Genomic DNA, 22,379 nt, shown 5'->3' with positions numbered 1-22,379 from the left:
GAAGGGGCAGGTCCTGCGCAGTCCCGCGGCCATGCTGCTGTGGCGGCTCCTGGCGGCCCCGCGGGGGGCTTTCGCCCTTCGTTGGCTCTCGGCGGCCGCGCCGCGACCGGCACCAGGACAGGCACAAGCACCGGGACAGGGTAAGGCAATGGTTGGGGCAGAGCCCAAGGTGTTGGCAGGTCCGGCCGGCGGAACGCGGTCTCGCCTCTCCCGCCTGCTCCCGTCATCGGTTCGTCCTCTTCCTCCTGCTCCCCTCAGGGCCAAGCGGCGATGGAGTGGGCACCCCGCGGCCTCTCTACATGGACGTCCAGGCCACCACCCCTCTGGTAAGGGCCGGGTAGCGTTCTATCCGCCTCCTCGCGCATTCCTCCTGGCGCTGCAGCAGCTGTCTCCCCGGGTCCGCCCCGGGAGCAGGACACACGGGGGGCACGCAGAAACAAGTGCTGTCTCTGGAGCGCTCGCCTGGCACCCAAGGCTCCGGCTGTCTTTGCGCTCTCGGGCTGGCCGCAGGGAAGCAACGGCACCCGAAGGAGCTGCTACTACACCGGGGCTTTGACTCGGGGCACGGAGGGGTCGAGGTCAGCCTTTTAATGGCGCTGCGACAGTGTCGTCCCTCTCCACCCCGTAGTGTGCGGGCTCGGTGCTTCCGCTGCTATCCGATGTGCCGCGGGGTGGGAGCAGCGGCAGGGCCACGTTGGAACTTCCCCTGGCATCTGCGGGGGTGGGTGTTGCTTTGAGAGGCCGCAAGGAAGTCTTCTGACCAAATTCTTCAACTGTGTGATTTTCCCTGACTTTTTAAGACTTTGTGTTTCTTTTGCTCAGAAAACACTTCTTCTGTGTTCATCTTGATGTAGATTTAGGTTAACGTGCGAGAGCACAGAACACGACTGCTGGCTGCTCCCATCTGCAAGGGGAGATGTTGTGGATGATAGAATAGCATCACGTTGTGGGCATCTGGCTGGAGCTAAATGCAGGCACTGCAGCATCAGTGCTGTGAATTCTGGGGCAGGGGGAGGCTGTCGGGGTGTAGCAGGGATATAGATGCTTTAGCTTCTCTGCTTCTAAGGCTGTGGTTTGTGTCCCACAGGATCCCAGGGTGCTGGACAGCATGCTGCCATACCTGATGGCCTACTATGGCAATCCCCACTCCAGGACCCATGCCTATGGCTGGGAGAGCGAGGCTGCCATGGAGAAGGCAAGGCGGGTGAGTCTGGCGCTCCCTGCAGCCAGGGTGGTTTTCCTGCTGGTGAGAGGCTCAGTGTCGAAGGAAAATCAAAAGCAAGGATAAACCACTGTAGTTGGTTAGTTCTCTGTGGGCTGGAATTAGCAGCTTCCCTTTTGCTTAGCTATATTTCAGCAGATTTAGTGTCAGACAAAATAGTGAGATTTGAGCAATTGAAGGGTCAGAAACTTATGCTTTAGGCGAAAGCACCTCAGGATTTGTAGTTTCCTGAGGACATAAGCATGCTGCTGTAGTAGCTGGGCTTGCTTCATGGTTTATTATTTTCCTACTCTTAGGTGGGGGTCTTGTCATTTCCTTTGGAAGTCATACGTTTGTTTTTTTTTTTTTGTCTACTTAACTTCTGTGTTCTTGTATGACAGGGTAATTAATGCTTTATGCCACTGCTTCTAATGACTATGGATTCCTAATGGATTTTATAGATACTGAGACTATTGTACCTGTGGCATGACTGTTCAATACTAGCTGCGATCCCTTTGAGGCCCAAGGGGGTATTCTTGAGAAAATTTTGCATGTGTTTTGCGATGGTGAACTCATTGAATTTTACATGCAAATGAAATGTGCATTTCTTTTTAAACAGCAAGTTGCAGATTTAATAGGAGCTGATTCAAGGGAAATTATCTTTACCAGTGGTGCAACAGAATCAAATAATATGGCAATTAAGGTAAAAGATTTACAATGATAGTTATTTATTACATTAAAATTATACTCTTAAGAACTTCATGCGACTTTCAGATGGTTGTGCTCATTAGCAAATAATATGCATTCCTGGATTTATTCCCTGTGGTATTCTGCTACATACATGGAGGAAATACTGGGATGTTTTGGTACCCAGGACAAGTTTTTGAGGAGAGAGTATAATACTCAGTGTTTATCTCATATACAACAAATACAGTCCTTCTGCTTAGGTGCTTAAAGTCTTTGTCATGAAATACAGCAGAGGTGCTGATTACAAGCTTCTGACTAAAACTAGGTAGTGTTTTTAACCCTTAGTACCTGGTTGTTCAGACTTCTCACTGCATGTGACTCCACTGCAAATGTTAACAGTGTCTAGAACTTACATTTCGCTGATGATACAAAACTGGAGGTGGCTGACACCCTGTCAGGCTGTGCTGCCATCCAGTGTGACCTGAACAGGCTGAGAGCTGGGTACAGACAAACCTCATGAAGTTTAATAAGGACAAGTGCAGGGTCCTACATCTGGGGAGAAATAACAGCAGGCACCAGTACAGGTTAGAGGCTGCCCTGCTGGAGAGCAGCTCCACAGAGAAAGACCTTGGAGTGCTGGTGGGCAGCAAGTTCTCCATGGAACAACAATGTGCTCTTGTGGCCAAGAGAGCCAATGGGATCCTGGGATGTATCAAGAAAGGTGTCCAGCAGGTCTAGGGAAGTTCTTCTACCTCTCTACTCTGCCCTGGTGAGCCCACACCTGGAGTACTGTGTCCAGTTTTGGGCTCCCCAGTTCAAGAGAGACAGAGACCTGCTGGAGAGAATCCAAGGGAGAGCCATGAGGATGATTAGGGGACTTGAGCATCTCCCCTGTGAAGAGAGACTTAGAGCCCTGGGGCTGTTTAGTCTGGAGAAGAGAAGACTGAGAGGGATCTGATCAGTGTCTATAAATATCTGAGGGATGGGGGGCAAGTGGAGGGGTCCAGGCTCTTTTGGGTGGTTCACAGTGATAGGCCAAGGAACAATGGGTTCAAACTTGAACATAGAAGATTTCACCTCAACATGAGGAGACACTTCTTTACAGGGAGGGTGAGAGAGCACTGGAACAGGCTCCCGAGCGGGGTTGTGGAGTCTCCTTCTCTGGAGACTTTCAAAACCCACCTGGATGCATTGCTGTGCAGACTACCCTAAGTGATCCTGCTCTGGCAGGGAGGTTGGACCTGATGATCTCTTGAGGTCCTTCCAACCTCTGATATACTGTGAAACTCTGATTTCCCAGGCTCTTTGCAATCTGAGATGCTTTGAGTAATGAGCTCTAATGGAAAGATGCAGGGGGAATTACAGGAGAGGACCTTTGAGGTGCATGACAGGGCAAATGGAGATCTGCATTAGTTCTGTCTAAATTATAATTTCATGTCTCTGATGATTTTCTGTAAAGCTTGCACTCTTCAGTGGTCTGATGACAGATTTGTTGTTTATGGATTGTGCTGACAGGGTGTTGCAAGGTTCTATAAGTCCAGGAAAAAGCATATCATCACCACGCAGACAGAGCACAAGTGTGTGTTGGATTCTTGCCGCTCCTTGGAGTCAGAAGGTTTTCAGGTCACGTATCTGCCTGTTAAAAAAAATGGGCTCATAGACTTGAAGGTAGGTTGTTTGCTGACGGGAAGAAAGTGGGAATAGAAGATGTTTTTCCTTCAAATTGATACTCGTGTGATGTGTGCTTTTGATAATAAAGAAGAAAGGATGATAAGTATCACAAGGTAGAACGACAGTCACATCTCCATCACAGCTGGAGAAGGATTTTCTGTTCTGTCTGGTGCTGTATACTTCTTCTCAGCCAAAACACCCATCTCACCCCACTGTTCACCTGCTGCCATTCATACCCATGCAGTGGAGCTGTCGCATACCCTATTGAGAACCCAGTACATGACTAAGAGGAGGCTGCCTTTGATACAGCAGTCAGTGGTTGAAATTTCATGACCTAAGCTACTCAAGGCATCAGACACAGTGATTACAATGCTCTGCTATCCATGCACAGACCTTTCTGGCTGTACTGGCTGCAGTCTGTATTTCCTCCTTTGTCCTGTAATACAGGACAACGTCAGTTTTATTTCTAGCCCTGTCATCTGGCATGGAGAGACCTTGTTTGTACGTGGTGGGGTAGAGAGAGCAAAGCCTGCAGGCACAGGAGTGCTATGTGCGTTCTCAGAGAAGTTCGCTGTGAGACCCCAACTTGAACACTCTCCCCATCACAAGAAGAACAGAACTCTTGGAGCAAGTCCAGAGGAGGGCCACAAGGCTGGTCCAAAGGCTGGAGCACCTCTGCTATGAGGACAGGCTGAGGGAGCTGGAGGTGTTCAGCATGGAGAGGAGAAGACTCCGGAGGGACCTTAGAGCTGCCTTCCAATACCTGAAGGGATCCTAGAGGAAGGCTACAAAGGGACTTTTAATGAGGGTGTCTAGAGACAGGACAAGGAGGAATGGTTTGAAGCTGAGGCAGAGCAGGGTTAGACTGGAGCTGAGGAAGAAGTTCTTCTGTCAAGGGTGGTGAGACTCTGGAGTAGGTTGTCCAGAGAGGTTGTGGATGCACCCTCTTTGGAGGTGCTCAGGGCCAGAGTGGATGAGGCCTTGAGCAGCTGAGTCTAGTTGAGAGGCATGCCTTTCCCTGGCAAGGGAGTTGGAGTAGATGAGCTCTGAGGTCCCTTCCAACCTGAGATATTCTGTAATTCTGTGACTCCATTGCAGGATGCTTTCTTGTAGATACTGCAGTACCTTTATAGCCACCTCGCTTTGTCTAGATGTGGCTTAAGATGTTTTGTGGGTGGCTAATTCATTAAGGAAAACAGTTCAGGAGAGTGTATGAGACACAGCAAAAGCCTATTCTGAGCTGATGCAGGGTGCATCTAGTCCAACCTTTCTGGGTGATAGTGTAGTTGATGTGAGCTGGCCCAGCACCTTGTCAAGTGAGTCTTAAAACTGTCCAACACAGGGGAATCCACTGCTTCCCTTGGGAGATGATTCCAATGTCTGACTGTTCGCATGGGGAAACATTTTCTTCTGGAGTGCAATGGGAATGTCCCCAGCAGTACCTTGCCCCTGTGACTTTTCCATGAGACTCCTTGTAAAAAGGGAGTTTCCGTCCTCCACCCTTTATGGACTAATCCACAGTAGTAAGGTCTTCCCTAGGTCTTCTCTTTGTATTCACACGGGTTGGTGCTCTCATCAAGACTGTCAGAGCCCAGGGGATTGTTGGTGGTTAAGATTTGCTGGCAAATTGAAGGTGTGCACAGGAATCTTGGAGCAACTTATCCTTGGCGCTGTCCATAGGCATATCAAGGACAAGGGTCATGAGGAGTGGTCAACATGGCTTTACCAAAGGGAAGTCATGTTTGACCAACTTGATAGCCTTTTATGAGAACATAACCAGGTGGATAGATGATGGTAGAGCAGTGGATGTGGTCTATCCTGATTTCAGTAAGGCATTTGACACCGTCTCCCACAGCATCCTTGCAACTAAAACGAGTCAGTGTGGTCTCGATGATCAGGTAGTGAGGTGGATTGTGAGCTGGTTGAAGGAAAGAAGTCAAAGAGTTGTGGTCAATGGGATGGAGTCTAGTTGGAGGCCTGTGTCTAGTGGAGTTCCTCAGGGGTCAGTACTGGGACCAGTACTGTTCAATATACTCGTGGATGACTTGGATGAGGGCACAGAGTGCAAGTTTGCTGACAACACAAAGCTGGGTGGAGTGGCTGACACACCAGAAGGTTGTGCTGCCATTCAGCAAGACTTGGACAGACTGGAGAGAGGGTCAGGGAGAAATTTGATGAAGTTCAACAAGGGCAAGTGTAGAGTCTTGCACCTGGGAAGGAACAACTCCATGCGCTAGTATAGGTTGGGGACTGACCTGATGGAGAGCAGTGAAGGCGAAAGGGGCCTAGGGCTCCTGGTGGATGGAATGGTGACCATGAGCCAGCAATGTGCTCTTGTGGCCAAGAAGGCCAATGCCATTCTGGGGTGGATTAGAAGGGGTGTGACCAGTAGGTCAAGAGTCATTTTCCTCCCCCTCTACTGTGCACTGGTGAGGCTGCATCTGGAATACTGTGTCCAGTTCTGGGACCCTCAGTTCAAGAAAGACAGGGAGCTACTTGAAAGAGTCCAGCACAGAGCCACGAGGATGATTAAGGGAGTGGAACATCTTCCATACAAGGAGAGACTGAGGGAGCTGAGGGCTCTTTAGCTTAGAGGAGAGGAGACTGAGAGGTGACCTCATCAATGTTTATGTAAAGGGTGAGTGCCAAGAGCCAGGCTCTTCTCGGTGGTGCCCAATGACAGGACAAGGGGCAATGGGTGGAAGTTGAGGCAGAGGAAGTTTCACGTAAATATGAGGAAAAATGTTGTCCCTGTGAGGGTGATGGAGCACTGGAACAGGCTGCCCAGGGGGGTTGTGGAGTCTCCCTCGCTGGAGATACTCAAAACTCGCCTGGATGCGTTCCTGTGTAATCCGGTGTAGGTGATCCTGCTCTGGCAGGGGGGTTAGACTAGATGATGTTTCGAGGTCCCTTCCAGCCCCTGAAATTCTGTGATTCTTCTTTAGTCACAGCTTCTGCCTGTTTGAATGTTTTACCAGGAGTTGGAGGCTGCGTTCCGGCCAGATACGAGTTTGGTTTCTGTAATGACTGTGAATAATGAAATAGGAGTAAAGCAGCCAGTTGGTGACATTGGTGAGTACTCCATGGCTTCCAGAGGCCAGCTACTCTCACTGCTGCTTCATTGCACTCCATGTTTGCATAGCCAGGTGCTGCTGATGCAAAAGATAAGGTGTAATATAGTTAAGGAATAAATAATAATGCTGTCCCAAATAAAAGTGTCTTAAAAGGGAAATGAGGATGAAATTCAGTATTTTTGCAGCAAGTGACAGCCTTGTAGTGCAGACCAGCTGCAGGGCCTCCAGTTTCATTCTGAATTGTACAATGGATGGAAACATTGCACAGAGTAACTGGCCAGATTGAGGTTATGGACTCAAATGGATTATTGAGTACTTGTTTAATACGCAGAATTTGGGGTGGCAAGGGATGGTGACCACTTAGACATTGCTTTGCCCCCAGTATTGCTGTGTACCATCATGAATAATTGATTTGGAGGTCAAAAGGCCATTAAAAAGCCAGGTTACTGGAACCGGAGGCTGGGAGCCAAGCTCTTGAGTGGGCAGATGGAGAGACAGGCACCTCAAAGTAGGTGAAGAGAGACCTGGATAGCCAGGGTTCTTTTTGTCACCTGTGCTTATTTTGTCAAGGCTGTTACTATTGTGTCATGCTTGAATGGCAGAGATAGCTGGTGCCAAGCTCTAGTTTCCACAGCCAGTTCTTGTAACACCTTGGTAGCAGGTCCCATAGCCTAGGGCTGTGGCCTGTGAGGTTAACCTAAGGCCTGGTTAGTGTGAGGCCTGTGGCCTGCCCTGAGCAGTGGCAATACTGCTCTTGCTTGACCATGGGAGGACAGCGGCTCCTGTTGAAGGTAATGCTGAACTTGAGCAAAGGAGGGATCTAGGGTACAACTGTGCTAGGTACAGACTGTGGAGGATTAGTCTGAAATTTTTGGATGACAGAAGTGAATAATTCAGTTCACTGCCCATAAACACTGCATTGTTCTGTTCCTTGGTGTACTTTAGTTTAGCTCTGGATGCAAAGATGTTGATTACAAGCTAGTGTGGCTTCAAGTGGCAGTAATTAGCCACTTGTGTGAGGACTAGTGACAATTCTGTGAACACTTTTGAAGCTGAGGATTGCAGTACTTGGAAAATAGAGGAAATGGCAAACAATGCTTGGCAAGTATAAACTTGAAAGTAAAGCTGGACTGGTGTTGAGAAGAAATGGAAGGAAGAGAAAAGTAATTTTGTCCAGCTGTGGAGTCATCCCTGTGGGGAAACTGTTTGCAGTAGTTTGTGCTTAAAACAAGGTGTGGCTTTGGAAACAATCTCACTTTTTAACATCAGAAGACTTTTTAACTGCTCAACTGAAAATAATCCCTGTAGTCTTACCTTCTGACCTGCCTAAACCTGTGCCCAGCAAGGTATCAGCCACAGGGCTTTAGACGCTTCATTGTGAAAGAAACTTGACAGCACCCATTTCTCCCTTCTTCGCCTCAGAACCGGTCCCTGCTTAACCTGATGCTTCAGATTCCTTGTCCTGATCCCTGCAGTCATAACAATGAGATGAGATAATGTGGGGGGATTGTTTTTCTGTTCCAGGTGAGATCTGCCGTGCACACAAGGTTTTCTTCCACACAGACGCTGCACAAGCAATTGGTAAAATTCCTATGGATGTCAACGACATGAAAATAGATCTAATGAGCATCAGTGGCCACAAAATTTATGGTCCCAAAGGTACTTTTGTTGAAGTGCTTTTTTAGAGAGTTTTTGTTTCCAGGCCTACCTTAAGGACACAAGATGTGAGCCAAACCTCTCTGCTTATTGGACTGCATGTGGAGTAGTTCATACACTGCTGCCAGACTTAAAGCTGCAATAAGTGGATCTTTAGTCCTGATGGGTTGTGAGGTGGCTTCACCAAAGGAAGATACGGTAGCATTAGGATGCTTTTCAGATGTCATCTGCATGGTGTAAAGCAGAATTGATGCTGAAATGGTTGAAAGGAAGTCACCAAGTTATAGGGCAAAGTTTAAACCCAAGTCTAACTTGCAACAAGGAATCTGAAAGTTAACTGTAAAGTTTCAATTCTTGGTGATTTTGGCTGTTGTCCACTTCCAATGGCTTCTTCCCCCCAACCCCAGTTCTGCATCATCTTTGAAGAAAGGGATTTAAAATCTGGCTATGAATTTTATTCCCAGATACTAAAGGTTCAGCTGTTATCACTGGCACAGTCCATTTAGTTTGTCACACTGGATGTGGATAGACAGAAATCAGGTTTGCTGTCATCTGTGTCCTATTTGGAAACAAAGGCAAATTTAGTATTTTTTCAGTGTTTTGTTTTTTTCTGTATAAGCTCTCCTTAGAACCTCTGGATGAGGACTAAATTTTCAACTAATAACTTTGGGCAGATCACAGACAATTTTTCACAAAATATTATGAGCAGAAGTTACAAACATTCTTCCTGTGGTGACAGTCACTCATTGTGTATGCCAAGGCATGAAAATCAGGTTTCTAGGTAGGAAAACCAGAGTTTGAAATAGGCTGACTGTCAAAACTGGCTTATCTATTCGGCCTGTTGGAAATTGGTGCCTCTGATGAGTATCCTTAATGAGAAGAAGGAGAAAGGACTCCTGGGACTGCTGCTGGCCTGGTAATCCAGGGAAAGGAGTTCTGGAGCTTTCAGTTGGAATTAGTAAGGGAACTTCAATGAAATACCTGTGTGTAAAAGCTTCGGTGGAAAGGGAAGAACTCCAGCCATGCACAGGAATTGTGAGAATTAAGGGAAGCACAGAGTCCCTAGATGGCTGAAGAACACAGAGGCTCAAGAAGCTGCAGTTCAGTTTCTCCCATTGCTGAGGATCTGGGAACCTGAACAAAGAGGAGCATAAGCAGTGGGAACTAAGCCCGTTCATAGATAATGTGCTTCTGTGTCTGTGCTCACACGTTTCCTCAGCAAGCTGTCCCTAGGGTGTGTGCTGAGGAAATGAGGAATGTTTCCAAACCTTGAGTCCAGAGTTTTGTCACTGTGGGTGCACACTGAAGCTGCCCTCCTTGTTTTCCAGGGGTTGGTGCCATCTACGTTCGCCGCCGGCCACGTGTAAGGCTGGAGCCCCTGCAAAGTGGGGGAGGCCAGGAGAGAGGGCTGCGGTCAGGGACTGTGCCCACTCCTTTAGCAGTGGGCCTGGGGGCAGCATGTGAAGTGGCACAGCAAGAGATGGAGGTATGTGGGAGAAGATTCGTGGCCTATATTCCAGAAAGTAATGTATCAGGGCTGGCTGGGTCTTAGATTTCTTAGGTCTTTTTCAGTCTGTGTGCCCGAATTAAATTTGAGTCTCGTGTTACAACATGAAGTAAATGTTTTGAGATCCTCAGGGATGGTTTTGGGTAATTGGGAATTGATTTTTCAGCTTTCTGAAGTTTCTTTTTTCTTTATGTGGTTTCAATCAAATTTTCCACAACAGGTTTACAGTTGACAGTTTAAGTGGTAACACAGTTTTAATTGCTTGGACTCATCTCTCCGTTATGGATATATTAGCAGCATCTCTGAAATGGAATAAATCATGTTTATGTAATGTTTAGTGACCAAAAAAAGACTCCGTAGTCCATTATCATGCTTATAAAATGTAAAAAGTTCAAGTTTGCAGTTTTGCAACTAAGAATCTTTTTAATAGCTTGGACAGTAAAATTTTTTCTAGGTCTGGTGTCCAAGCCTCTGTATGCTGTTTTAACTGTCTGTGGGCACCAATGCATTCCTGCAACTGGAATGCAAACGTCCTTGAAGGTAGTGCCAATGGAATGTGTAAGTCTGACATCCATATACATAGTATAGCAGCCTTCCAGTACCTGGAAAGGGCTTTCAAGAAAGCTGGGAAAGGACTTCTGACAAGGGCTTGTTGAGATGGAGTAAGGGGCAGTTGATTGAAGGTTGAGAAGGACAGGTTTAGACTGGAGACTAGGAGGAAAATCTTCACATTGAGGGTGGGGAGACATTGGAGCAGGTTTCCCAGGGAGGCTGTGGATGTCCCCTCCCTGGAGGTGTTCAGGGCCAGGCTGGATGAGGCCTTGAGCAACCTGGCTTGGTGGGAGGTGTCCCTGCCCATGGCAGGGGAATTGGAACTGGATGGTCTTTAAGGTCCCTTCCAATCCAACCCATTCCATGAATCTATGATTCTTCCTGGGAGACAGGCAGAGGCTCACCTTATGAGCTGGGTGGTTAGAGAAGCCTTGTTGGAGGCTAGAGAGCCTGCAGAGCCTGAATTCTCCATGAGCTTCATATCTGGATTCTCTTCTTGACTGGCAGGGCGTTGGTGTTTCTAAGTCATTTAGTATTTGAGATAGCCTTATTTTCTTCTAAAGCGTTTTCAGACTTGTAAACAGGCATGAATAGCATGTGTGCTGGTACCACACTTTAATGGTTTTTTAATGTAAGTGACTTCATTTTTCAGTCTAAAACAGGACACTGCATGTGGGCAGTTCTCACTGCGTCAGGTGTTGTAAAGGCTGAGCTCAGAGTAACTCATCGTTAGTCCTTGTCTACAAAAATGCTCAGGGGGTTGGAAAACCTCTGCTATGAGGACAGGCTGAGTGAGCTGGGGTTGTTCAGCATGGAGAAGAGAAGGCTCAAGGGAGACCTAATAGTGACCTTCCAGTACCTGAAGGCTGCAGAGGGACTGCAGGGACAGGACCAGGGGCAATGGCTTCAAACTAGAGCAGAGCAGATTTAGATTGGATGTGAGGAAAAAATTCTGCACCGTGAGGGTGGTGGAACACTGCAACAGGTTGTTCAAGGAGGTGGTTGGGCCCCGTCCCTGGATATATTCAAGGTGAGGCTGGACAGGGTTCTGGGCAGCCTGATCTAGTGGAGGATGTCCCTACTGAGTACAGGGGGTTTGGAATGGATGAGCTTTAGAGATTGCTTCCAACCCAAACCATTCTGTGATTCTATGATTTATGTAGTTTGAGAGCTCCTAGGGAAATAAGGGGCCCTGGCCAGAGCAGACATTTTTGCTTGTGTTGCAGAATGCATCATGTTCTGCACTCCCTGACTTGTCTTTAAGCATACAGAACCCTGTGCTTGTAGCAAAGCCCATTTGACAGCTTGTATACAGGGATCTTTCTGAGTGGTGTGGGATATTTCTGAAGGCTGATTTACCTACAAACAAACTGGTAACTGACTTTTAAAACAGAGCAGGCAAAACTTGACACAGTCTTTTTAAGTTTCAGATGAGTTCTTTCTGTAGTCTAACTAAATCCAGCTGCTTCAGTATGCTCCTGGCTGGTGACACAAACCGGTTTGAATGAAGTCAAACTTGGCGCTGTTAATTGTTTTGGTGTCTTTTCTGGTTTTTTGCTAGTATGACCATAAGCGAATCTCCCAGCTGGCAGAACGACTGGTTACAAACATAATGAGTGAGGTTCCTGATGTGGTTATGAATGGAGATAGAGAGCATCGCTACCCAGGTAACACCAGCAAAGTCCTGAGCCGCTTGGAACCCTCTGGCTCCTTGGTGTCAACGGCCATGGCTGAAAAATGCACTTCAACTACACACTGTGTAACCACTGCCACATGGGGTGGGATTTGCCCTAGATTTCACAGAATCACAGAACCATTCAGGTTGGAAAAGACCCTTGGGATTACCTAATCCAACCATTAACCCTACTCCACCAAGTTCACCCCTAAACCGTATCCCCAAGCACTACATCTAAACGACTTTTAAACACCTCCCTGGGCAGCCTGTGCCAATGTCTGATCACTCTTGCTGTGAAAAAAATTCAGTTGATGGAAGTTTGTGGGTTTTTTTCATTTATTGGTATGTAGGATGCATCAACTTATCTTTTGCATATGTGGAAGGGGAAAGCCTTCTGATGGCTCTGAAAGACGTGGCTCTGTCTTCAGGAAGGTAGGTGGAATGTGTGGGAAGGATAGCAGTATGTTTGGGAGGGAAAGCAACATCTGTTAATGGAGGTACAAACCAAGGAGTGGTCTCCTCTGTGCCCTGTATTTGGTTAAGGAGTCAGTCTGGCATTGGTTGCATTCCAAGGTGATGTTTCTCTGAAGCGGCACATTTCAAATGAAGGTCAAATTTACTCCTCCTGAAAACAACAAACACCAACTCCTCCACCCCAAAACAAAAGCATAAAAAACACCCTAGAAATTCCTACCTGCCAGCCATGCACTCTGGTTCCCTGTGATACTACTGGCCTTGGCTTGGAACTGCTGGCGACACTTCCATTCTGAAGGCCACTAATGCTCGAGCAGCTTCTGTCCTTATCAGGATTTCATACGAGTGGCAGATTATGACTAGAACCTATCAAGACTGGACAAATACCTGAGTTAAAGTAGCTCACAGTGCCTGTGTTTATGCCAGAGCGGCAGGAATATGGCACACATGATGGAGTTAATGCAGTGTACAGGTGCCCTCCTTTTCTCACCTTTGAGAATGAAGTGGTCAGCATATCCTAATGAGAAATTTGCTGGCACTGTGAACAGGAAGAACAAGTCTCCACATGACTCTCTCTGAAGCTGAATACTTCTATAACTTAAAAATCTCTTCTGAGGCTCTGCTTTGTGCACTGCAGACAGCACTTTGGTTTGTTCTGTGTGTTGCTACCTGTAAAACTGAGTAACAGCACGTAACCAGCTTTGCCTGCTGCTTCAGGATGGCAGTTCTCTCTGCTGACAACCACTAGCTAGATCATCTTGCTCTGGAGTCCTCTCTGTACTGTTTCATTCTGCTGCATAACAGCAGCTTGTGAAGTTTTATTTGCTTTTCTGCTTTGATGTTCTGTTGGTATGTTACAATCTCTGGATAGTTCTGCTTTGGATCCTTTCTCTCTTTTTCATAGCTGTCATTTAGCTACCTCTTAGTCTGTTTTCATAGACTCATAGAATTGTTTTGGTTGGAAAAGATCTCCAAGGTTACCGAGTCCAACCCAAGACCACTGTGGCCATCAAACCATGTCCACAGCCTCCAGGGACAGTGAGTCCACCATCTCCCTGAGCAATCTATTCCAATGCCTGACCAATTCCAATGAGATCCAGAGGAAACAGGTTTGGCTTGCAGAGGAGCTCCCAAAGCAGCTTGCTTTTGGAAAGAGACCTCAGCCATACCACTGCCCTGCCTCTGTAGCCAGCCTGCATTCCTGCTGTGTCTGTTTGCCCTTGTGTTGATTCTTCCTGCATTTCCTGTGTTACCTCTTTGTCCCTTGTGCTTCTATTCATTACCCTTATTCCCCTCTGATGTCTGGCCCTTGCATTCTTCAACCACAGGAATAGCTCTTTTCTTGCTTATGTTCATTGCTGGTTTCTAAGAGGCTGGGCAAGCTGATACAGGTTGTCATAAAGAGTCATAGTAATGATACATGTCTGTAAGTGGCCTGTTCTTTGTTGGAGGAGGTTACTGAGGTTTCTTCAGTGTAACATCTGCACGTGAACAGAAGTTTGAAATTTGTTTGCCTCCCCTTTTCCCAGTGCCTGCACATCAGCTTCTCTGGAGCCTTCCTATGTTTTGCGAGCAATTGGGACGGATGAAGACTTGGCTCACTCGTCTATAAGGTGTGTGAGGTGCTCTTCCCTATGCTTCCAAGGATTTCTCTTTTCTGATAAAAGTAGGTAGTGGATGTGTCCCAGCTCTCTGTTTGCATGTGATCCTAGTCTTTAATGGTTTTCTTTGGGTGTAGATTTGGCATTGGCCGTTTCACCACAGAAGAAGAAGTGGATTATACAGTGCGGAAGTGCATACAGCATGTCAAGAGGCTGCGGGAGATGAGGTGAGCATCTGCACTTACTGCACATCAGCACTTCTAGGTGTGACAGTCATCAAGGAGCTGGATTTAGTTGGAAGTTGTGCCTCTGTATGGTGTTGCCAGAGTGGATAGGGAGCCTGGTCTTAACAGGAGTGAGAATTTTTTAAGGAAGCAATCCTTTTAACAAACCTTCTCCCAGATCCTGCCTTGGTCAGGGAAAAAATACAAGTAGGGCAAACGCTTCATGCCCAGCATGGAAGCGGGTAATGAGGTGGAGCCACCTGCCCTCTCACCTCTTGTGTTTTGGGTTGAGGACACAGTTGAGGACTGGTTGTCTGAAGGTTGCTGACCTCCAGGAGAAGATGGGTAGATAGGTATCTCCTAATTTCTCATGTCACTGATTAAATTGCCTGTTTGATTATTGTTGTTGATGTTGTGTGCATTTTTGATAGCCCTCATTTGTCTCCTTTCTTTACAGCCCCCTCTGGGAAATGGTGCAGGATGGAATTGATCTCAAAAGCATTAAATGGACTCAGCACTGAGAGAACATCTCTATCCATGGACTAGATGTGGATGTAGATTAAAATGCATTTTCTGTACATTCCTGAACAAATTTTCCAGCACTTCTGGGTTTTGATGCTTGCAGTTTGACTGGGAAATTACCTTCTGTGACCACAAAGTCTAAGAAGCCAAAAATTAAACTAGTCTTTATCCTGGAGAGAAGCAGGATGCTGTAACACATATTGCATTTATATTGACACAGAGAAATTGATGCTAAAACATAATTTATTTGGAAATGCCTTCTCTAATTAGAAAAGGAAATCAGGTTGTTGCGCCTGGGCCTGCAGGATGCTGGTGAGAGGTTTGTTGTTCCTCGGTGTGAAAGGTCCCTTTGTACCTGTTGTGTTTGCAGCACAGAGCTGTTGCCATGAGTCCTGCGTGTTTGGGGTGGGCATCCTGCAACAGCAGCTGGTTTAGTGCTACTCAGATGTGTTGTACTGTGAGAAATTCTCAGATGAGAAGAAGCTTGGCACTTCTAGAGGAAGAGGACATCTCAATGTGGTTGTGTGCCTTCGCAGTTCAGTTGTACGTGCAGTTCAGAACAGTTTTTCTTAAACACTATTTTTGGCTCCATCCTTGGTTTTATCTGGTTTGGGGAGATGCTTGTACAAACTACTTTGCATTAATTCAAAACATCCTTTTGCATTAGAATTCACAATACAACGGTGACGCACTTTGCTGTTGCCTCCATTGTGCTGTTCCATGCAAGTTTTTTCGAAGGAAAGAAAACTGGAATGTGTGGGGGAGTGAGGTGTGCAGAACCTGTCAGTCAGTGGCAATACCAGTTTGGTTAGGACACAGTGGTGGTGGTGGTTGGGAGAGCAGGTAAAGTGCAATGCCTTAATGCAGCCTGGGTTTTTTTGCTTCCCTTGGGATGAGTCCTTTGCTGTTACTCTGTTTGCCTGTGAGCTGTTGGCTTCTGTCACGTCAGGGAGTCTTGCCCAGCTGCGCCTGGATGTTTTGTTGGAGAAACGAACGGGTAGCTCTGGGTGGCAGACCTCACTGCCGTCTGACTAGTGACTTGCATGGGAACCCATTCTCTGCAAGTTCTGGGGGAAAGGGTCTATTAAAAATGAGATTAATTCATAGTAAATTCTCTTTTGTTATCTTTGTTGATCTTTCCAGTAGGAAGCCTAACTCCTTATCACCAAGTGCCTTTGTTTCAGCTGCATAAGCAGACAGTTCTCCAATTGGTTGTGTTAATGGATGGATGCTGTATTAGATGCTGCATTGAATGCACCCTGAAGAGAGCACACCTTTAGTTCTGGGTGGTATCTACCTCAAGGGTGTAAAAGCTGAAGCTAAGTCCCACAAGCTGGATTGTGCTATAGCAGCTTGTGTTTGGAGGTTTTTCTTTTGTGTTCCCAAGGACAGATTTGGTCGCAATGCAAAGCTAATCCTCAGTTGTTCTAGTTGAATCTTCTGGCCTTAGCAGTTCTGATGCAGTAGGGCTGGCACCTTATGTTTCATCTCAACATTGTAAAAGCTACCATGTGCATAAAGAGCTTTTGGAGCTGTATGTGCCCTGCCCTCTCCATGGGCTGTATGCTTTTTCTGGATTAAGCATGTGAGAACATTTTCCCAGCATGTTTTAGAACTATGTGTTTTATGGATGATAAAAAAAGTATAGATAAGACCTAAACTTGGCTACTTTCAGTCTTTTTGGATCCACCTGTCTGGCTGAACTAGGCAGCACAATCAGCTGATAAATTTCAGCCTTTCATTAGAGAACAGCAGAAGATCCAACTCCTTCATTTCCTTTCTGTCATGAAGTCATAGAATGGCTCAGGTTGGAAGGGGCCTTAGAGATCATCTACTCCAACCCTCCTGCCATGGGCAGGGACACCTCTCTACTAGACTTTGTTGCTCAAGGCCTCATCCATCGTGGCCTTAAACACCTCCAAGGAGACATCCACATCCTCCCTGGGCAACCTGTTCCACTGTCTTACCACCCTTGTATTGAATAACTTCCTAAGATCCAGTCTAACCCTGCTCTCCCTCAGCTTCAAACCATTCCCCCTTGTCCTGTTGATGGACACCTTTCCCAGCTCTCATGTAGGATCCCTTCAGCTATTGGAAAGCAGCTCTTAGTTCTTCTGTAGTCTTCTCCAGGCTGAACACCCCCAGCTCCTTCATCCTGTCCTCATATCAGAGATGCTTCAGCCCTTGGATCATCCTTGTGGCCCTCCTCTGGACTCACTCCAATAGTTCCATGTCCTTATGATGGGGACAACAGAACAGGACACAGTATTCGAGGTGGGGGGGGGAGTCTCACAAGAGCAGAGTAGAGTCAACCCTTGACTTTTGATGAGTCTTTCTCAAACTCAATGCCTGAACTGTTGTTTAAAAAAATCAAATACCTTAAATTGTGATCATTTTGAGAAAAAGGAGCTCCAAATTGTGACGATTCTGCAATACAGAATTCTGATGGAACACAGAAATTCCGCATGTAGAGACTAGGAAAGCTCATTCACACTCTTAACAAATGTTAAAAAATTCCAGAGCAGGATGAGAACAAAATTTCTTGTGGAGATACTTTTGCCCATGATGCAAATAAATAACACCAGGGATGAGCAACTGGTTGTACACCACTGAATACAGCTACAGCATTTTGTATGGGGAAGTAAACTTTGGGAGGAGAATATTTACAGGTGGAACTGCCAGTAACTCAGAAGTGAGGGAGATGTGAAGGCTTGTGCAAGTGGGAGGGGCGTTGGTGATTAATTGCAGCCATCTGCAGGGCCTTAAATGAATAAAACAAGATGAGGATACCAGGAGGGTGAAGATTTAGTGCCACTATTTTGTGAGTGTCCTAGAGATTGAACTAGTGTGACAAGGAGGAGTAAAAGAAACTTTCAGTAGTGCAAGATGGTTAAGTAATACACAAGGGGAGCAAAACATTCTGACTGATGGATTTTACTGTTTCTAAACACTGATAGAGCATATCACCTAAACACACAAATTATTGGATGATACAGAGGGAGATGTTTACCTGTTACGGACTTGAGATGATGATGAGGGTCAGTTAACAGACTTGTTAACAGTGTTATACAGCCAGCCATAAACTTTACTGGTTTTTAAATTAGAAATAAACATAAACACTATTGCTCCCAACAAAATACCACCTCCTAGGTTCCATCTTCCAGCTGCCTGACAGAGAAGCCAATCAGTGGTGTGCTGTCAGTCATGGCCAAACTGTTCTCTGTGCCCTGTGCTTTGAAATGAGACAGTTGCTCAAGACTGAGAGCTGGCTAAAGAGATGTTCTCCACTGAAGATAGTTCTGATGAAATTTCAGGACGGTTGACTATCAGGTCCTGCACTGCACTGCAAGCAAGCAAATGCCAGCTTTAAAAATGGACAAGATGAGTGCTTGGGAGGACTGAGCACAGGTGGTGTTCCTCCTACCTGTCCAAAACAGAGTAACAAAATAGCCCGGTAGATCACAGAACCATAGACTGGTCTGAGTTGGAAGGTGTGGTAGTTTGAGCTCTGAGTTTAGGAGCTCAAATGATAATAGATTGAAATTCCTCCCCCTGCCCCTCTCCCTTTTCTCTCAGCAGGGTGGAGAGAGAGAAGAAAGGAAAACAAAAAAAAGAAGGGTAGGGGAAAGAAAAAAAAATAAATTCGTGAAAGAAATAGTCTGAAGTCAGTTTGGAAGTAGGAGAAGTAAATTTTTCCTTTTTTACAAAAGGGAAAGGAAAAATAATTTTGTATATATATATATATAGCAGTAACAGGGGGGGGTTCACAGAGGTGAGGGATGAGGGTAAGCGGGGAAAAATATACAAAACCAAGCCTGGATGGCCTTGTGTTCCCCTGGATGTCGGTGGATTCAGTTGGGAGAGAGAAAGGGCTCCAGCCACGTGGTCCAGTGCAGGAGACAGTGACAGCAACAGCAGTAGCAGATCTTCTTCAGCAGATGAGGCAGGAAAGAGAGAGCGAGCAGCAAGATGTCCGCCCTTTTTATAGGCTTGCTGGACAGGAAGGGGGAGTGGAATAGACCACCTTTGAGTCAGGGGACCACCTTCTCCCAGCAGGGGAGGGGCCAAGCCCTCCCCCAGATTAAGTTTCTTTTGTCCACCTGGGGCTGGGTTCTTCTCAGCCCCATCCAGGATGGGTGTGCCCCAGCACAGTCCACCCCCTCTATTTCACTTCCACTTTCCTGTCACAGTTTCTTTATCCAGTCATGAGTTGTGGTATTAGAGTCCATGTGCAAGTCCCTCTTTCTCCCAGCTGTGTGTGTCTCTCTCAGGGCAGTCTCTCTCTATCCTGGCTGTGTCTCTCTCTCCCTTTCTCAGGGCTCTCTCTCCGGTGCCAGTTGATGCAGGTGGTGCTTGAGCTGGGCAGGAACGTGGGGAAGAATAAGAGAGAACAGGAAACCATCTTCACCTCTGAAGGGGAGTCAGGAACAGTCTATTGCTGTATGGGAAGCAGGAGCAGGCGTAGGCAAGATGATGCAGAAGTCCTTTTGAGCTGATACTTGTGTGCAGTGGGTTCATGCTGGATCCTGGACACCAGGTTGTTATCAAACTAGGAGAGAAAACTTAAAACGACTTATAACTATTATACAGTGATTACATTAATTGGTGTTACCTTCAGAGGCTATACCTTTTCAGCCAACGTCACGTTTCGTTGTGGCACACATTGAATATCCCCAGTCTCTAGCATGACCCAGTATGTGTGACCAGGCCCCTCAGCAGAGACCACCCCTCGGGTTGGTTTGCCCCCACCAACAGCAGGGAAAACCCATACTGATTTTCCCAGTAGGTTTTTCTCATTGATCACAGGAACTCCATCTCCATCCACTGTTTGCAGCAGATTGGACTGGGCAGGACCAGCTTGGTTTACAGACCCTCTGCTATTCACTAACCAAGTGGCCTGAGCTAGATGTCTTTCCCAGTTCCTAAAGGTTCCACCCCCCATGGCTTTTAGAGTGGTCTTCAACAAGCCATTGTAGCGTTCAACCTTCCCTGCAGCTGGTGCATGATATGGATATGGTAAATGCATTCAATCCCATGTTCCTTTGCCCAGGCCCTTGTGAGATGGTTCTTGAAGTGGGTTCCATTGTCCAACTCGATCCTCTCTGGGGTGCCGTGTCTCCACAGGACGTGTCTCTCCAGGCCCAGGATGGTGTTGCGGGCAGTGGCATGAGGTACTGGGTAGGTTTCCAGCCCCCTGTACTTGCCTCTCCCATGGTCAGTACGTACTGCTTGCCACTGTGAGATCGAGGAAGGGTGATGCAGTCGATCTGCCAGGCCTCTCCTTACTTATACTTTGACCATTTCCCCCCATACAACAAAGGCTTCATGCGCTTAGCCTGTTTTATGGCAGCACAGATGTCACACTCATGAATAACCTGGGAGATGGCTTCCATGGATATGTCCACTGACCTGTCCCGAGCCCACCGGTATGTGGCATCTCTCCCTTGGTAACCTGAAGTGTCTTGGGCCCAGTGAGCTAGGAATAGCTCACCCTTGTGTTCCCAGTCCAAGTCTATCTGGGAGATTTTAGCAGCCAGATCTGCTTGGTGGTTGTGCTGGTGTTCCTCAGTGGCTCTGCTTTTGGGAATGTGTGCATTGATGTGCCGTACCTTTATTGGCAGCCTGTCCAGATGGGCAGCGATGTCTTGTCACAGGTCTGCAGCCCAGATAGCCTTTCATTTCCTCTGCCATCCGTTCTTCCATTCCTTCAGCCACCCCCATAAGGCATTTGCCACTATCCAGGAGTCAGTATATAGGTAAAGCACCGGCCAGTTCTCCCGTTTTGCTATATCCAGGGCCAGCTGGACAGCTTTTACCTCTGCATACTGACTGGATTCGCCTTCTCCATCCCTTGCTTCTGCCACTTGCCTTGTTGGGCTCCAGACAGCTGCCTTCCATCTCCGCTTGCTCCCTACAAGACGGCAAGATCCATCTGTGAATAGAGCATAGCCCTTTTCATTATCAGGGAGGTCATTATATGGGGGAGCCTCCTCAGCACAGGTCACTGTTTTCTCTGGTGGCATCCCAAAGTCAGCATCCTCTGGCCAGTTGGTGATCACTTCTACTATGCCAGGGCGTTCAAAGTTCCCCATTCGAGCTCGCTGAGTTATCAGGGCCATCCATTTACTCCAGGTGGCATCTGTGGCATGATGTGGGGTTGAGCCCCTCCCTTTAAACATCCAAGTCAGGACTGGAAGCCTTGGAGCTAAAAGGAGTGGTGAATCAGTCCCAATTACCTCAGAAGCAGCTCGGACTCCCTCATAGGCAGCTAGGATCTCCTTTTCTGTTGCAGTGTAGTTGGCCTCAGAACCTTTGTACCCCTTACTCCAGAAACCTAGGGGCCTGCCCCTTGTCTCACCAGGAGCTTTCTGCCACAAACTCCATGTAGGACCACTCTCACCAGCCGCACTATACAGCACATTCTTGATCTCTGGCCCAGTTCGAACAGGTCCCAGAGCCATAGCATGGACCACTTCTCATTTTATCTGGTCAAATGCTACCTGTTGCTCAGATCCCCACACAAAACTATTTTTCTTCCGTGTTACATGGAAGAGGGGTTTCACTATTTGACTGTACCCAGGAATGTGCATTTTCCAGAAGCCCACAAGCCCCAAGAAGGATTGTGTCTCTTTCTTACTAGTGGGTTGCACCATAGTGGCTACCTTATTCACCACATCCTGAGGGATGTGGCGACGGCCATCCTTGCCATCGAACTCCCATAAACTGGATCTCTCTGGCAGGCCCTTTTACCTTGCTTCTCTTTATGGCAAAGCCAGCCTCCAACAGGATATCGATTATCCTCTTACCCTTCTCATAGACCTCCTCTGCTGTCTCACCCCATACAATGATGTCATCAATGAACTGCAGGTGCTCAGGGGCTCCACCCTTCTCCAGTGCAGTTTGGATCACTTCATGGCAGATGGTAGAACTGTGTTTCCACCCCTGGGGGAGATGATTCCATTGATATTGGACACCTCTCCAGGTGAAATCAAACTGGCCTACATTCTTCTGCAATGGGAATGGAGAAGAAAGCCTTAGCAATGTCTATTGTGGCATACCAGTTGGCTGCCTTCGATTCCAGTTCGTACTGGAGCTCCAACATGTCTGGCACAGCAGCACTCATCGGAGGAGTCACTTCATTCAGGCCACGGTAGTCCACAGTCAATCTCCATTCCCCGTTTGCCTTCTGCACTGGCCATATTGGGCTGTTGAAGGGTGAATGAGCTTTGCTGATGACCTTCTGGCTCTCCAGTCATCGAACCAGTTGATGTATGGGGTGCAGAGAGTCTCAGTTGGTCCTGTATTGCCTGTGATGCACTATGTGAGAAGCAGTTGGTAACTTCAAATCCTGCACTTTATGGCTGCCAACTACGGAGGAGTCATCTGACAGCTCAGGCATGGCAGACAGCTGTTCCTTGTCTGCAGTCCCTACAGCTGCTACCCCAAATGCCCACTTGTGCCCCTTAGGGTCCTTAAAACATCCCTCCCGCAGAAAGTCAATGCCAAGAATGCAAGGTGCATCTGGACCAGTCACT

At 47.2% G+C, this 22,379-nt stretch overlaps 1 protein-coding gene across 1 annotated transcript; it reads left to right on the top strand.

Moving 5' to 3' along the window:
* Positions 1-108: 108 nt before the first annotated feature.
* NFS1 (NFS1 cysteine desulfurase) lies at positions 109-16,491 on the top strand. Its single transcript, XM_054392102.1, has 13 exons — positions 109-140; positions 259-326; positions 1,088-1,204; positions 1,821-1,904; positions 3,404-3,556; positions 6,538-6,631; positions 8,158-8,292; positions 9,618-9,775; positions 11,910-12,015; positions 12,374-12,455; positions 14,027-14,110; positions 14,236-14,325; positions 14,780-16,491. Exons 2-13 carry the CDS (start codon positions 300-302, stop codon positions 14,841-14,843), a joined length of 1,194 nt encoding a protein of 397 aa, XP_054248077.1. The 5' UTR covers positions 109-140; positions 259-299; the 3' UTR covers positions 14,844-16,491.
* The last annotated feature ends 5,888 nt before the right edge of the window (positions 16,492-22,379 follow it).

Source organism: Indicator indicator, chromosome 24, assembly GCF_027791375.1.
Source record: "Indicator indicator isolate 239-I01 chromosome 24, UM_Iind_1.1, whole genome shotgun sequence".
Taxonomy (NCBI): domain Eukaryota; kingdom Metazoa; phylum Chordata; class Aves; order Piciformes; family Indicatoridae; genus Indicator; species Indicator indicator.
This window is presented reverse-complemented; position numbering and strand designations above follow the sequence as displayed.